Source organism: Schistocerca cancellata, chromosome 9, assembly GCF_023864275.1.
Source record: "Schistocerca cancellata isolate TAMUIC-IGC-003103 chromosome 9, iqSchCanc2.1, whole genome shotgun sequence".
NCBI lineage: Eukaryota > Metazoa > Arthropoda > Insecta > Orthoptera > Acrididae > Schistocerca > Schistocerca cancellata.
In genome coordinates this window covers 479,759,061-479,775,187 of record NC_064634.1, presented here as the reverse complement: position 1 = coordinate 479,775,187, position 16,127 = coordinate 479,759,061, and the positions used below count along the sequence as shown (strand labels likewise).

At 37.3% G+C, this 16,127-nt stretch overlaps 2 protein-coding genes across 2 annotated transcripts in view; both read right to left on the bottom strand.

The window, feature by feature from the left end:
- Positions 1 to 5,569, bottom strand: part of LOC126100601 (sorting and assembly machinery component 50 homolog B) — a 108,669-nt gene extending 103,100 nt beyond the window's left edge. The window contains exons 1-3 of the mRNA XM_049911229.1: positions 5,417 to 5,569; positions 5,179 to 5,253; positions 5,037 to 5,090 (exon numbers count right to left, since the gene is read on the bottom strand). Coding sequence (XP_049767186.1) covers positions 5,037 to 5,090; positions 5,179 to 5,253; positions 5,417 to 5,437 — 150 coding nt within the window. The 5' untranslated portion in view covers positions 5,438 to 5,569. The remainder of the gene's footprint in view (positions 1 to 5,036; positions 5,091 to 5,178; positions 5,254 to 5,416) is intronic.
- A 6,813-nt stretch (positions 5,570 to 12,382) lies between these two features.
- LOC126101509 (B-cell lymphoma 3 protein-like) overlaps positions 12,383 to 16,127 on the bottom strand; it is a 340,980-nt gene continuing 337,235 nt past the window's right edge. Inside the window, exon 7 of the mRNA XM_049912153.1 lies at positions 12,383 to 14,734. Coding sequence (XP_049768110.1) covers positions 14,483 to 14,734 — 252 coding nt within the window. The 3' untranslated portion in view covers positions 12,383 to 14,482. The remainder of the gene's footprint in view (positions 14,735 to 16,127) is intronic.

Sequence of the window (16,127 nt, the reverse complement as noted above, 5' to 3'; positions counted from 1 at the left end):
CCCATTTCATCTTCATCCTCTTCCATTTCCATAATATTGTCCTCAAGTATGTCGCCCTTGTATAGACCCTCTATGTACTCCTTCCACCTTCCTGCTTGCCCTTCTTTGCTTAGAACAGGATTTCCATCTGAGCTCTTGATATTCATACAAGTGGCTCTCTTTTCTGCAAAGGTCTCTTTAATTTTCCTGTACGCAGTATCTGTCTTACCCCTAGTGAGATAAGCCTCTACATCCTTACATTTATCCTCTAGCCATCCCTGCTTAGCCATTTTGCACTTCCTGTCGATCTCATTTTTGAGACGTTTGTATTTCTTTTTGCCTGTTTCATTTACTGCATTTTTATATTTTGTCCTTTCATCAATTAAATTCAATATTTCTTCTGTTACCCAAGGATTTCTACTAGCCCTCGTCTTTTTACTTACTTTATCTTCTGCTGCCTTCACTACTTCATCCCTCAAAGCTACCCATTCTTCTTCTACTGTATTTCTTTCCCCCATTCCTGTCAATTGTTCCCTTACACTCTCCCTGAAACACTGTACAACCTCTGGTTTAGTCAGTTTATCCAGGTCCCATCTCCTTAAATTCCCGCCTTCTTGCAGTTTCTTCAGTTTTAATCTACAGTTTATAACCAATAGTGTGTGGAATTTAAAACCTGGTTCCTAAATCTGTCTTACCATTATATAATCTGATCCAGGATTCTTCCATGTATACAACCTTCTTTTATGATTCTTGAACCAAGTGTTAGCTATGATTAAGTATTGCTCTGTGCAGAATTCTACCAGACGGCTTCCTCTTTCATTTCTTACCCCCAATCCATATTCACCTACTATGTTTCCTTCTCTCCCTTTTCCTACTTTCAAATTCTGGTCACCCATGACTATTAAATTTTCGTCTCCCTTTACTACCTGAAAATTTTCTTTTGTCTCATCAGACATTTCACCAACTTCTTCATCATCTGCAGAGCTAGTTGGCATATAAACTTGTACTACTGTAGTAGGCATGGGCTTCGTGTCCGTCTTGGCCACAATAATGCATTCACTATGCTGCTTGTAGTAGCTCACCCGCACTCCTATTTTTTTATTCATTATTAAATCTACTCCTCCATTACCCTTATTTGATTTTGTATTTATAACCCTGTATTCACCTGACCAGATGTCTTGTTCCTCCTGCCACCGAACTTCACTAATTCCCACTATATCTAACTTTAACCTATCCATTTCCCTTTTTAAATTTTCTAACCTACCTGCCCGATTAAGGGATCTGACATTCCACGCTCCAATCCGTAGAACACCAGTTTAGTTAGTGTTACAAGGCCAGATCAGTCAATCATCCAGACTGTTGCCCCTGCAACTACTGAAAAGACTGCTGCCCCTCTTCAGGAACCACACGTTTGTCTGGCCTCTCAACAGATACCCCTCCGTTGTGGTTGCACCTATAGTACGGCCATCTGTATCGCTGAGGTACGCGAACCTCCCCACCAATGGCAAGGTCCATGGTTCATGGAGGGGAGGGAGGCAATAACCTTACTTTCTTCAATAATTTCCCTCTCCTTCCCTCTTTCCTGATGAGGCAACAGTTTGTTGCGAAAGCTTGAATTTTGTGTGTATGTTTGTGTTTGTTTGTGTGTCTATCGACCTGCCAGCGCTTTTGTTTGGTAAGTCTCATCATATTTCTTTTTAGATATATTTTTTTCCACGTGCGAAAAATATATCTAAAAAGAAAGATGATGAGACTTAGCAAACAAAAGCGCTGGCAGGTCGATCTGCCAGTGCTTTTGTTTGGTAAGTCTCATCATATATATATATATATATATATATATATATATATATATATATATATATATATATATATATCATCTTTGTATATATATATATTCCACGTGGGAAAAATATATCTAAAAACAAAGATGATGAGACTTACCAAACAAAAGCGCTGGCAAGTCGATAGATACACAAACAAACACAAACATACACACAAAATTCAAGCTTTCGCAACAAATGGTTGCTTCATCAGGAAAGAGGGAAGGAGAGGGAAAGACGAAAGGATGTGGGTTTTAAGGGAGAGGGTAAGGAGTCATTCCAATCCCGGGAGCAGAAAGACTTACCTTAGGGGAAAAAAAGGACAGGTATACACTCGCGCACACACACACATATCCATCCGCACATACACAGACACAAGCAGACATTTGTAAAGGCATACTTCTGTCTTTAAGTTACAAATTTTTGAGTTTTTACCTTTAAATCTATTTTTTGCTTCTCCTTCGGCTTAATTTAGGTTGTTCTTCCTATTTAGTCCTCAACTGTATATTTCTTCAGACACACTCTTTTTCTTTACAAAGAAAGGAAACCTCTATATTAAAATTAGCATTTGTGATCTTTCTGTTTGTGCTCATGTGGACATAAATGTAGTGTCAAGGCTGACATCAACACACATACTTATACTATTGTGTACAGCAGTCACGAAGTTACGCAAGACATTCTTCTGATGAATACTTTTGTGTCCTCATGTACAACTATATGATGATATAACAATACAAGAGGAGGAAAGTTGCTACTCACCATATAGTGGAGATGCTGAGCTGTGATAGGCACAATAAAAAGATTCACACAATCATAGCTTTTGGCCATTAAGGCCTTTGTCAGCAGTAGAGACACACAAAAGCAGTACTTGCCATTTCAAATTTAGATAACACATTTTACTTGCATTCCTTAATTAATTCTTCCTTTTTCCCTTCATATAAATAATATTATGAGGTTTGTGTTATAACATACGTAAATTTACTCTGTGGCTGATAGGGGATCTGTAGTCTCCGTTCAATCGAGAAGCGTTATGCCTGATGGGACACATGAAAGTGTAGGATGCGTACAACAGTGGCTCTTTGGATAGTGCTGTTTTAACAATGTGTCAATCAATTAATAGCTTTTCCACATTCAAAAGCAGAAGGTGAGTTTACTGTGCCCAAGATTGGATCAGATTCACTTGACATTCAGTAGATACAGAGTATGGCGCACGTAAGACATATTTACAGAGAAAAAATATACGCTAATGCACCTTAGACACACGTGAAATAATCCTCATGAATCTGGAATAAATCCAAAGATCTCAAATATATTTTCACTTAAAAAGTAATAACAGACCAGTTGCAAAAAATGTAAATGTACAAATATACAGATGTGCACATGATAATTCTTAAGCTGTTGTAGCCGCACATCCCCAAAGAGAAAAATCAATTTAGAAAACTTATTTACATTGATAACATTACTGTACTGAAGCTGTACAGAAAACAGATTTTACATGAAGCTCACATTATTTGATATTAACAAAATATACATGTCAGTTGGTTCTACAAAGCAATTTGTCAATGGAGTATGTGTTAGCCAACAATACCACATCCTTTAGGCTCCTCTTCAACCAAAATTTACTGGTAGTTAAAGTTTTATATGGCTGTTGGCTAGTTATTGAAAATGTGTGTTCCTGAATAACTGACACCTTTCTGGTTCAAAGCAAGTAGTTTCAAATATTTGTGAAGACTATTCTTATTTCTAGTGATGATTCCATAAATTGAGTTGTTGGTCAAAAAAATAAAAAAATAAAGAGATAGGATTTATGACAAATTTCATTAAGAAATAAATATATTAGGAAGCAGTAGCTAGTCCCCCAGTTCCATGAAACAGCTTCTGTAGAACGTTCTTTACATCACAAATAATATTTATTACATGTTTTTGCACTCTAAGAACTTTAGCTTGGCTTGACAAGTTACCCCAATAAAATTTCCATTTTGGAAGCATAGTATTTTTTTTTCTCTTTTTTCCACCCGTCTGACATCTGCATTCAAAACAAAAATTTATTCACACACTTCAGCAGTTCTGTGGTAAGCTTCACCCCATTGTATCCATTACCAGGCTGTACTCCCAAGAACTTCACACAGTCAACTTCTTCTATCTGCTCATCATGTTTTAAGCAGGCACGGCCTTACAAATTATGAATTGCACATTATGTGCTTTTTCGAAGTCTAATCGCAAAGAATTGGCTAGGAAGCATTTAATGGCCATGAACATATAATTAACCAATATTTCTAACCTTAAGTGCCCACTCTGCTCTGGGCCATCTATTTAAATGACAAACTTCCCTTAACTGCTGTATCATATGCACAACTCTACATCTACACCCGAATTGGAAAAACAGTGTTGCGCAGCCAAAGTATTAGCAATTATCAGTGCTCATTTAAACGTCTTGATGAGGGTAGTGGAGCAAACAGTTACCAACTGCATAGAAGTGTACCCACATTATATTACTGGATGAAGCTCCTGTCAATTTACACTCTGAAGTTGACAGATCACACATCAACTATATGTATCAACAGCTTCGGAATGGGGAAACTGGCTGGAGGATCTTCTGTAGTTCTCACAGCAGTTTCAATACCAATGCGATGGATGTCACACAGGGCTGAGGCATCATCAGTTGACAGATCACACATCAACTATATGTATCAACAGCTTCGGAATGGGGAAACTGGCTGGAGGATCTTCTGTAGTGCCCGCAGCAGTTTCAATACCAGTATCACCATGTGATGGATGTTACACAGGGCTGAGGCATCATCAGCAGCAGCTGTGTACTGTTCTACATTCACAAACATACACTGCCAATGTATGGAGCACATGGGGAACATGCTTCCTACTCATATTAGACGCTCTCTCTTCCATTTCATTCCCACAAAGCAGGCAACTATAATTCCGTGTTAAGAAATTTACAAATAGTTTGGCATCAGACACCTTTTGGTTCACTCTCTTGCCGTATGTACCATGTGAGACAGTAAAAACAAAATACTGCGCTCCCTCATCCCATGATGATTGTGCCCAGCTTCAAAATAATCCTGCCCTCTAGCGATCACAATTGCATCTCTCCAATAATTAACGTAGTCTAAATTCCGCAAGTGCCCCAAGTCCTTATTACCATCAGCCTGTACACACGTTTTAATAATGGTAATCATTTACTGTATAGCGATTTACAACTGCTTTACGAAGTAATTCGCATACCTGTATGCCTTCCAACTTTATTGTCTTCTTACCGCTTGTGCATTCTTCGGCTTCCTGTAAACGAAAATGGCATTGAAATAGTATTCTTCACATATACAAACGTTGAAAAACAGCTTCCATTCATATGTTGACTTCAGCATACTTGGTCGTTGGTTCCTAAATTTAGATGTCTCGGTTTACCACTCCCGAACGATTCGTTCTTTTCAATAAACTGTTCCTAAAACACAAATAAGTACATGGGAGGTAACTAGTACATGCCTATCAAATGAATCAGTTGTTTTATATGAAGCCTAAATGTACCCATAACCACATAATACACAGTACGAAGCTCATTCACGTAAAAATACACAAAAATATAGAAAAATAGACACAACCTTTACCTTTGCGTAAACTGTCCCCATCGTTCCAACTGTCACTTTCCTATGCTGCACATAATCGCAAACCCGGCGTCTCTACTATTATTTTTTTAAGCAGCGTACGACCTCACCCACCCTTACATCATCTTTGATATAGTCCTCTGATGTAAACACACAGACGGGAGTAATGTGTATTTCAGAAATGAGACCTACATATTTTATTACACATGTCATTGGCGAGAATAGTTCCCACGCTATTTTTATTAGGTTTTTTCTCAGAAGAAAAACAAACATCTATGGAGTTCAGGAATCTTTCAGATTTGTGACAATGGCCAGTTTATTCCAAGTTGTGGAACATGGTGAAAAATTACTTTTCGTACAGTAGCAAGTGAGTTCAATCAAAGTGAGCGAAGAACAGCTTGAAACCCCCTCTTTTTAGCCCACTCTTTAATTAATAGACCATTAACTACTGTTTTTGATACCAGTGAACTTATGAGAATCAGAGTTTATATTTAGTTTGAAAATTGCAATGATCACTGGAAAACTAGATAAACAGGATCTCTGTTGAGCGTAAGTAAATATGGGTCGTATGGGTGTCGTTAAAACAATTGGTGGTCACTAACTTGAAAATACCTGCACATTCCTTTCTACATCTTCATCCATTCTGTGCAAACAAACGTGAAGTGCATGGCAGATGATACGTCCTTTAAAATATATACGGTATGACAATGAGTGTGAGCGGAAGAAGCAATAAAACCACAAACAGTTGATTTTGCTTGTGTTTAAGGCTGCATGCACGCCTATCGTATTCTCACATTTGTGATACTATGTAAGCCTACATGCCTCCATTCAGCTCTTTTTTTACTGACTAACATCGGAATACATTTACTCTCTTGATAATTACTATGTGATCGAAATTGGCCGAATAATAATTGATGAAAATAAGACACCACCATCGCTGTCACGATGCCTTTGAGTAACTACCATTGTTGCCATCCTCATTTATTATTATTGTTATTGACACATTTAATTGTAATGAAGCTTCAATGCTTTTTTTAATTTTTGCCTATATAAGTTTTTAGTGTTTAAATGTAAAAAAAATCAAGTTAAAGGCTATATGACCACATATTTGTTTCGATGTACCACATTTATTTTGTGCAAATGTTCTAGCATCTGGCCTCTCCTCCATAATCAACGTACACCAGCCCATGCATTGCAACAAGCGACGGTTCTATACATGTTATCTCTTTTTTTTCTCCAGTTTTCCAAAGAATTCCATTTTAGCTCCTCCATCATGAAAATAATGGCTGCATTCCTCAAATTTTCCCAGAAAAAAACCTGTGGCTAATCTTTGTAAAATGGCTACAAGTCCTATAAGAACTGCATTGAAAACCAAACTCAAACCAGCATTTTCTTCTGTCAGGTAATAAATTTATATAACGAAGTGTACAAAGAGACAAAAAAATTGCTAAAATACATCTCTATAAAAGAGCAGCCAAAATATACTTCATAAGTAATGCATACTGCACGAAGATCACCTAGAGGGCAGAGTAGGAGTTAATGAAAATGGCCAACTACAATACTGTCACATTACAGTATATGATCACAATGTTCCAGCTCCATGTTCACTTACCAAATTTTGCGTGCGTTAAATATAAAAAATAGTACCAACGGGCATTTTCTACGATCTACGGTGTTTCAGTGTGTGAATCACAGTGTTCTCCTAGATAAATTGAGGTTTTATGGGATTGATGGTATAGCCAGTCAATGGATAATGTCATCTAACCAAAAGAATGTAGAAAGGTGTACTTAGTAATCCAACCAATTTAGTCCAGCCACGTTATTCTGACTGGGAAGAAATCATGTGTAGAGTTCCCCAAGGGTCAATTTTAGGTCCACTATTGTTCCTCATACCTGGAAATGATCTTTCATCTAATATGTTTCTCCGACATGATATTATTGCACTTGGCCTCTGGTGGGCATTATTGAAAACAGGCAATGGTGTTACCCTAAACAAATACTATAGTGTGTAAGGAAAATGCATCACATTGTGAATGATTTCAAGACAAATGTGCATATACTATCAAGGGCTTCTGCATGTCCTCATGAAATCTCACAAAAACTTCCAGGTGCAATAATACTTTGATCAACTAATATGACAAGCAGAATTAGTTCTTTTTGCAGACGATACTTATTGTAATCAATCCAAGCATACACACAGAAACAGAAGGAATGACCAGTAAACAGTGCTGGTTTCCTGCAAATGGCCTCTCAATTTTAGAAAGACAACATATTCATTCCAAACATCTATCAGTACTACACCAATGATAAGTGTAACACATAGTGAGAAAATAATGTGGTACCTTCAAAATTCTAAGCTACCCATACTGATGAGAATTTATAAACTTGAACTGGAACTCTTAAAACAACTCAGTTCTGCCACATTTGCTCCTAGAATCATTGCAAATCTTGTGGAAGGGAGAAATCAATAAGCTGAAATATATTGCATATTTTAATTCAACAATGTCATATGGAAAAATGATTTGGGGTAACACATCTTTAAGGGAGAAAGTCTTCATAGCTCAAAGATGTGCTGTAAGAATAATACAAGATGCTCACTAACGATCTTATAGACATCTGTTCGAGAATTTGGGTGTTCTGACTACTGTTTCACAGTGTATTTTTCCCTCGTGAAGTTTATTGTAGCACTGCAGTTCAAAAGTAACAGGAATGTACACAATTACAGTACCAGAAGGAAAAAATTACATTTGTTACTCCATATTAAGTTTGTCTTTAGTACAAAAAGGGCTGCACAGTGCTGCAGCTAAAATTTTTGATTACTTACCAAGGGATATAAAATGTCAGACAGCAAAGTAAAATTTGAAAACAAACCGAAAGTTTCTCCTTAACAACTCTTGTTCCGTAGAAGAATTTCTATTACTGCAAAGTGCATTAGGTGGTGGGGAGTAATTACTATGCAAAATGATCTGTGGAACGTGAAACTAACTAAAAATGTTTTTACAAGCAAATGTGCCAAGATGCATGGTGCATGATAGAAATGTTTTGTCACTATCCTGCACTCGACATCTCTCTCATTAGTAGGGATGCTGACTCAGTTTTCCAAATGGACTGAACAGAGGATTTTTTTTTCCCCCTTCTTATTTTTGCTGGAGTCACCTTGGATGCCTATGGTGCATGAGTTCTCACTCAAATTGTGTATGATCAAAATAACATTGTACAATGGGGGAAAAAAGGAATAATGCATTTCTGCTGATAACAGTGACTTCATGCTTCCAATGGAGTGTACTCTGTCCTGACATCTTGATTCAAGTTTTCCGTGGTTTTCTTACATTCAGGCAAATTCCAGGATGGTTCCTTCAGCAACGTCATGGCCGAGTACCTGTCCTATCCTCCTGAAACGTGTTGTTTTGTCCCTGCTGGATCTCGTAAATGCACAGCAGTTAATGATAGTGGGTAAATGATGCAATCGGCCACAATTGTGGATGGTCTGTCATTCACCAAATATGCATATGTATTCTGTGAACATTTATAGCAGAGATTTTTTTTCATTGTTTTATAATGTATCCTGTATCATAGTTAGATGGTCCCTGGATGAATGAATAAATAAAAACTATGCTTAGATGAGGACGTGTCAAGAAGCAATTCTCTTGCATCTCCTTCAACAGCCCCTAAAATTCACATTACTGGAAGGAAGATCAGGTCTAATGTGCCGTCGACATTGAGGTCATTAGAGACAGAGCACATGCTCGGATTGAGTCTGGAATGGAGAATGAAATCAGCTGTGCCCTTTCAATTGAACTATCCCGGCATTTGCCTGGAGATATTTAGGGAAATCACGGAAAACCTAAATTTGGAAGTCCAGATATGGGTTTGAGCCGTCGGGCTTCCGAATGAGAGTCCAGTGTGCTACCCACTGGCCCATCTAGCTTGATCATTAACGGAAAGAGGACCTCATTTGTCTTACAAACTGCCCCTCTCACATGGAAACCCTAATGAAATTTGGTATGAAGTTTCACTCCTACACACTTAAAATAAGCAACAAATTGCTACATTCCATCCTGTATTTTTCATTGATTTACTTGAAATTAGGTGTCATAAGAGTATCTCCTAACCTAACTTGGATCCAAATGTTGTCCTGGATTTTCTTGAACGGAAAGTAACCAACTGGCTCTTGCTTACCTTAATGCTCCTGCCGTTTGTATTCACCCAGTTCTATGTTGTTGCAAGGTAATGCCAACGAAGTCACTCAATCCCGTAACAGTTCTGCCACATTTTCTGAGACTTCCTTTGCAACAATTATGCTCTGTTCTCTCCTGCAGAAACAATCTTACCCAAGGTCCTACTCTGTCTTCTACTACTACAGCAGTTTGTAATTTGTGACGAGTACTCTGGTTGCCGCCCCCCAAACCTTGTGCAATCTAATGATTTTACATCATCTTGAGTGAATCCTTCAATTTGTGATTCCCAGTAATGCTGTTCCCTAAATTTGTCCAGAGCTTACTTAAGCCATTGTGTTATGCGTACTGTGTAGATGTACTTAATTACTAGCCTTCCCAACATTTTGCTGACCAGTAATATGGGACAGTCTGGCCTATGTAGGTTTTTATAGCCAGTATTTTTAAATCTTAGGGTCAGTGTGCATTAGGAGGCAAAATGGTAGGCACAGAATCGTGTCTTAGATCATGGCCCACTGCCAGTACAACAAAAATCAAGACTTGGCTGGCCTGTATTTCCCAGCCTCACCAGTTTTTGTTGACAGGCCTCACAATGGCAACCAATCATCTGGTCTGTTACCTCCCTCTCCCTAAGCTCGACCCGAACAATTATGCCAGGTAGGGTGCAGCTGCCTAGTTGGACTTTCTCAGACATGCACTTCTAAATGCCTGCCCAGTCTTGCTGTTTCTAAGCAGTGTCACAATTTCTTTACAGGTATTATTTTTCTTTCAAGAAATATTTGAGTATATAGTGTACAAATCGCCAGCAACTGCCACAATTTTCTTCTTCTTCTTAACGTCCATCTGTTCTAATATATAAAGCACTTTCTAGGAGCCAATATGTACTAGAATAAATAAGTCTATAAAATGCCGCACCTTGCAACATACTTGCCGTGAGACAGTCACAATTTCTGAAATTCGTCACCCTTTGCTTCTGACCTGCCGACGAGTGCTGCTTCCTGGGTCCGTGCATGAATCACGAAAATTCACTACTTTACGCCACACTCAAACAGACCCAGCCTGTGCAGATCGGTTAGATTAGATCTGATCAGCAGGACGTGCACATTAGTGGGAAACGAAAAGGTAGACCCAATCCATTTGAGATACCCGCAGAAATGGCCTGCAGCTTTGGCCTGTAGCAGAAATCCACTACTGTGTCCAGTGAGTCACCGACAGCATATTGATGAAATGGGACCACAATGATGAAACCATGCAACAGATAACTTGTGTAAATACTCTAAAAATCAATAACCATAAAGGCGATCACTCAGCCACATACAGGCATGTAGGAAAGACAGTCACACTCTCACAACTAAATTTTCAGCCATAGCCTTTGTCAGATAACAACAGCGCACACACATTCACTCAGAGACGAATCGTGCACACATGACCGCTGTCTCTGCTCGCTGCACTTACAGTATCTAAGAATCAGATCCAAACAAACTCTCCTCATGCCTCCCTGCCCCTCAACTGTAGTTGCTACACTAGTGGCGACAAGTGGTGGCAGCACTAACGGCAAGCTGAGGGGAGAGGTAGGAAGGTGAGAAGCAGTAGGAAGAGGGAGTAGGGAAGCAGCACCCATGCTCAGCTGCACCCAACCAGTTACAATGCACAGCATCTCAGTAAACAAACCATTTCATCTACTGAGAGAAAGACAAGATTTTTCCAGATTTTTTTTTTTTCCAGAATTCCGTGATATTTCCCCGACATGTTTCGAATTCCGTGATATTCCTTGTAAGCATAAGGAAAAAACGAAGAATGTCTAACATAATTGTCACCACTGTGGAGCAATTTAAAACTAGTACCAACAGGGTGGACAAATTCAACACATATGCTAGGAATCTTAATTGCATTAACAGGTATTAATATTTTTCAAGGGAATGCATGTGTGGTATACTCAAACAAGGGCAGCTTATAAATTGCAGCAGCAAAGCTGGTCATACGGTAAAATGTATGATCTACCTTATACACATATGAAATGAGCCAGATTTTTATTCAGTCATACATTTGCCGGAGCTCTTCTGCAGGCTGATAGAGGAATTCTTTCTGCACAATTTCTTTTTAGTTTAATAAACCCAGCAGGGGAAGCTTACAAGCAAAGCAGACAGTATGGGGGTTCCTAAAGATAGATGTATAGATGTCAAGCCTCATGACAAAATGGTGTTAACATGGGCAGGGCGCACTGATCTGTGGTGTCGATCCACTCACTACCTGTCACATTAATTACAAAAAATTATTTTGTACACAGAGTGGTAAATATTAATTTAATTTACAAATTATTTTGATAAATCACAATGAAGGGAGGTTGAAATGAAACATTTTATTGAAGGATGCATTTTGTTTTTATATGCTCAACAACTACAGAGGTGGTAATGTGTAAAAGAGGGATCTATAGCTTGTTTTACCCCTTCTTCTACCAATCGATAACATAAATAGTTCATTAAAGATAAGCTCGCTTTTCAAGTGCTGGTATGCACACACATTCTTAAAATATACTTTAACAATAATTATATAAACTACTAACCATCTTAGGTGGTGCACTGTCATTAAATAAATTATACAATTACCTAAATGTGTGGCTGGAACAGGATGAGAAAAAACAATTATGGAATACAATAATATTAATTTGATCGAAATTAGCCAGCCAGGAACCCGGTAAGCAAAAAAAATTTAACTACCCAGTGTAGATCCTGGCTTTCCATGTAAGTTGACACCACAAAACTCTAGCCATAAATGAATCACTTCACTAATCAAGTATTTTTTTCAAACAAATTTCATACATGTTCAGTTTTGAAAACATACAATGCCTGGGTACAAGAAACTACATTTCACTTTACATTATTCAATGAAGCTTGGAGAAGATGCAGTATTGTAGGACTTCCTAAAGCTATTCCATATCTGTGATGACGTTGAAGACAAGTTTCCACAGCCTGAATCATGATATTTAGCATGTTACTTAAAGGACACACCATTTCCGCAAAGGGAAAAAACACTTTACAATTGAGAATACTTCCAGAAAGCCATTCTTAATTATAATGAAAAAGACACTTTAGCATTCATAGGCATAGGATGTGACAGTATTCTCTTTAAATGCAATAGAATGCAATCTTTTACAGAAATAGCAGTCCCATAAGCCACATTCATCTTAGCACACATCCAAGTTATGCTTATTTATAGACGAATAGTAGTAGTACATATTACACTGCACCCTCTTCTGTTCCAGTACACACAACCTGATTAAGAACAACCAATGCGACAACTTAGTGATGAAGCACTAAAAGCTTTGCTTTTTTTTCCAAACAAAGAAAAAGGACCGACTCACTCTTTTTTCCTTGACATAATTAGTGTTTTTTAGACATACAAAGAAAGTAATGTTTCTGTAGAAAAACCTTTTACCAAATATAAAAAATATGCTTTCATGCAATTTTTAGTGCTTCTTAAAATTGTTAGGCTACATTAATTTACTCTCAAGTTTTGTTGTTTAGTTTATCAGCTTCAATTCACATTGCCATGCATGTTTCATTTAATGTTTTCATATGATCCAAGCACTGAGTTTTGTGGATGTCAGAATTAAGAAATTAGTCACTTTCATCATCACATCAAAATAATGCTCTCAAATGATGAGGTATTGCCTCTCACAGAAGTAAATCTTGTAAAAACAGAACATAATACTCAAGTATCTGTGGATTCACAGGCACACTATAATTACGTTCTGTGGAAATTAAAACATTCTACACAAATTAGGTACTCTTTGTTTCAATAAATAAATACATAGATCAGTACTTTATAGAGGATTCGCAAAAAATATTTGTGCTTTAACGTACGAAAATAAATGTTCAGTTTGGTGACTACAAGTTCTTACACCCCGTTCATGTTCACATTCACACAAATCTAGAATGTCAATGTACACCCACAAGATGAATCACACTTCAAATAATAGTAACTAATTGGACAAAAGTTAATGTACTACATAAAAATAACATGTTGCTATGCAATTCCACAACTTTACTTCTATAATAACTGCCAGAGTAAAAATAAAAAATAAAAGAATATTGCAAAACACAAAGTTCTTAGCGAAATTTCTCATTCGACTCTTTACAGTACATCAATCTCTATCACGTTAGGGTGACTGACAGAACACATGTTATTTGTGGATAAACCTTTTGTAGATAAAACTCTACAAGGTTATTTAAATGGTGAGAGCATATTCAACTGATGTTTCCACTTGAGCTTCAACTACTGCCTTCATATTTTTCACTCATATTTAACAATTTCAGAACATTCAATCATCATCTACAGGAACAATTCCAATGATATTGTGTTTCTTTACAACAACATCCAGAATGCACACTTCAAGAAGCTCTTTGGCTCTATATTTGTAACCACCGCAATGTTTACAATTGTGTTTCTTTACAACAACATCCAGAACACACATTTCAAGAAGCTCCTTGGCCCTATTTATTTGTAACCACGGCAATGTTTACAGCTACTTTGTTAATAATTAACTGCATAGGAGAAGCAGTAACACACATTGTAACAAGTCAATCTGCATAAGCAGAAGTGCTAGACATTTAACTTTCAGTTATGACCAAAAATTAAAAAACATATGACAATATTAACAGGACCACAGTGGTGCAGTAACTTCATGAAGCTGACATGTCGTGAGCTACTACTTCTTTCAATAAATATCACACTGGCTGAAGTTATATGAGAAAAGTATTTCCCATAATCACACAGTCACACACTATGTGTCCAATGTTCCAGTCCAAAGTTAAAATTAGGATCACAATAAAACTTACTACATCCCTCTAAACGGATGCTTTGTTCAATTCTCTCTCAGCACACCTGAAGAAAGTCAATTTTCCATTACACTGTTACGGTGTCTTCCACGTTCGAGTTGTGCAATAATGTCCTCGTGTACTTCTTTATGATTTATCATTGCAGCCTCAACATTTGGATTTGCGAATTCTGAAGCTGCGATGATAGGCGTGTGCCCAGCATAATTCTGTTCTGTGGAGTTGGCACCACTATGCAGCAAGACACGACAACATGTAGCAGAATTTGTCTCCACAGCATGGAACAGTGGAGTGCGACCACTTTTTGTATCCTGTAACAAGAAAGCAGAGGTTTTGTCTATGATATATACAGAATAATACTTTAGAGGCATTCAACATTTATAAGTATCCCCATTAACACAGCACATAATTGTTTTACAAGAACTGCACTTCATATTTTCCAATGTTCTGTAGGCAAACTCCTAAAGTAAAATTTAGCCTAACAAGGTAATGTCAGGGCGAAGCAAATACATTTTCCTCCGATATTTGAGAGAGAGAGCACTTGTTCCCACTGGTAAAAGGAATACATTTAAGCTGTGAGAGGAGCTTATTCAATATGTGTCCTCTGTGGGTGATAGTCTTGTAGCATTCCCTCCTGTCTCAGCAAATGTTATGTTTTTAGTCCAAGAGAGAAATTCTATTCATTCAGAAAGGAAGCTAAGATAAGAGTGTCAAACTTGGTGACCATATGCAAATGAACTGTAATATTTTCACTGTTCATGACTTAGCTCTTTATTAGACACCCAAGTATCATCATCATTCACAGATATTAATAACATCATGTACCAGAGTGCAGGCAAAGAATAAACAAGGGGTTGTCACAAGGATTTCAAGGTATTATTGCTAAAGCTTTCTTGATAGTGCCACAGAAAAAAATAACATTACATGAAAGGATTACATCACCATACTTTCTTTTCTGAAGACCAAGTAGTTTAACACAGGTAATTCATACAATCGCTACTGATACGATGGTTGACATGACAAGCACTGTACAACCTATAAACAAGAAATGGAAAATGCTTTGAAAATTCTAAAATGGTTTATAATTGAAACAGCAATCAACCAAAAGTATGGTTTAAAAAGGTTTATTTGGATCAGACCATGACACTGCTTCAGATTTTTTACAAATCCGTTTTCAGATAGTTGTTGCATGTTTCATTTTCTTTTCTTTCTGGGGCCTCGTTTTCTATCCATATTGGTTTTCTGCACCAGGATAGACAAAGTATTTTGTTCACTATTTGATAAAGTTTACAACAGATTTATTTCTTGTGACCTCTATCAAAGCATTTATGAAAAGGTTTTAAAAGTTATTAAAACGTGGAGTGTTGTGAAAACTAATATGCTGGATGCATCTGTGTGATGGGATCATCCTGTGCTCTTTTTTTTAATTATCACATTTGGGGATGTGAACTATGCAAGTGCTGTTAAATTGCTTGAAGAACATGAATTTATGCTTAACACTAACGTTTTAATACATCAGCCTACAGTTATTTCAGTATATATTTAACAGTACAGGTATAACTTTTAAAGTACTATGGCTATCTAAGTATGGGAATAAAATGTTGGTTTAGACGATGAGAAGCCCTCTCGGAAATTATTTAGGAATGAGGTGTTGGATGACTGACTGTTCATTCAGAATGAGACAGAGAAAGTGTTCTTACATAT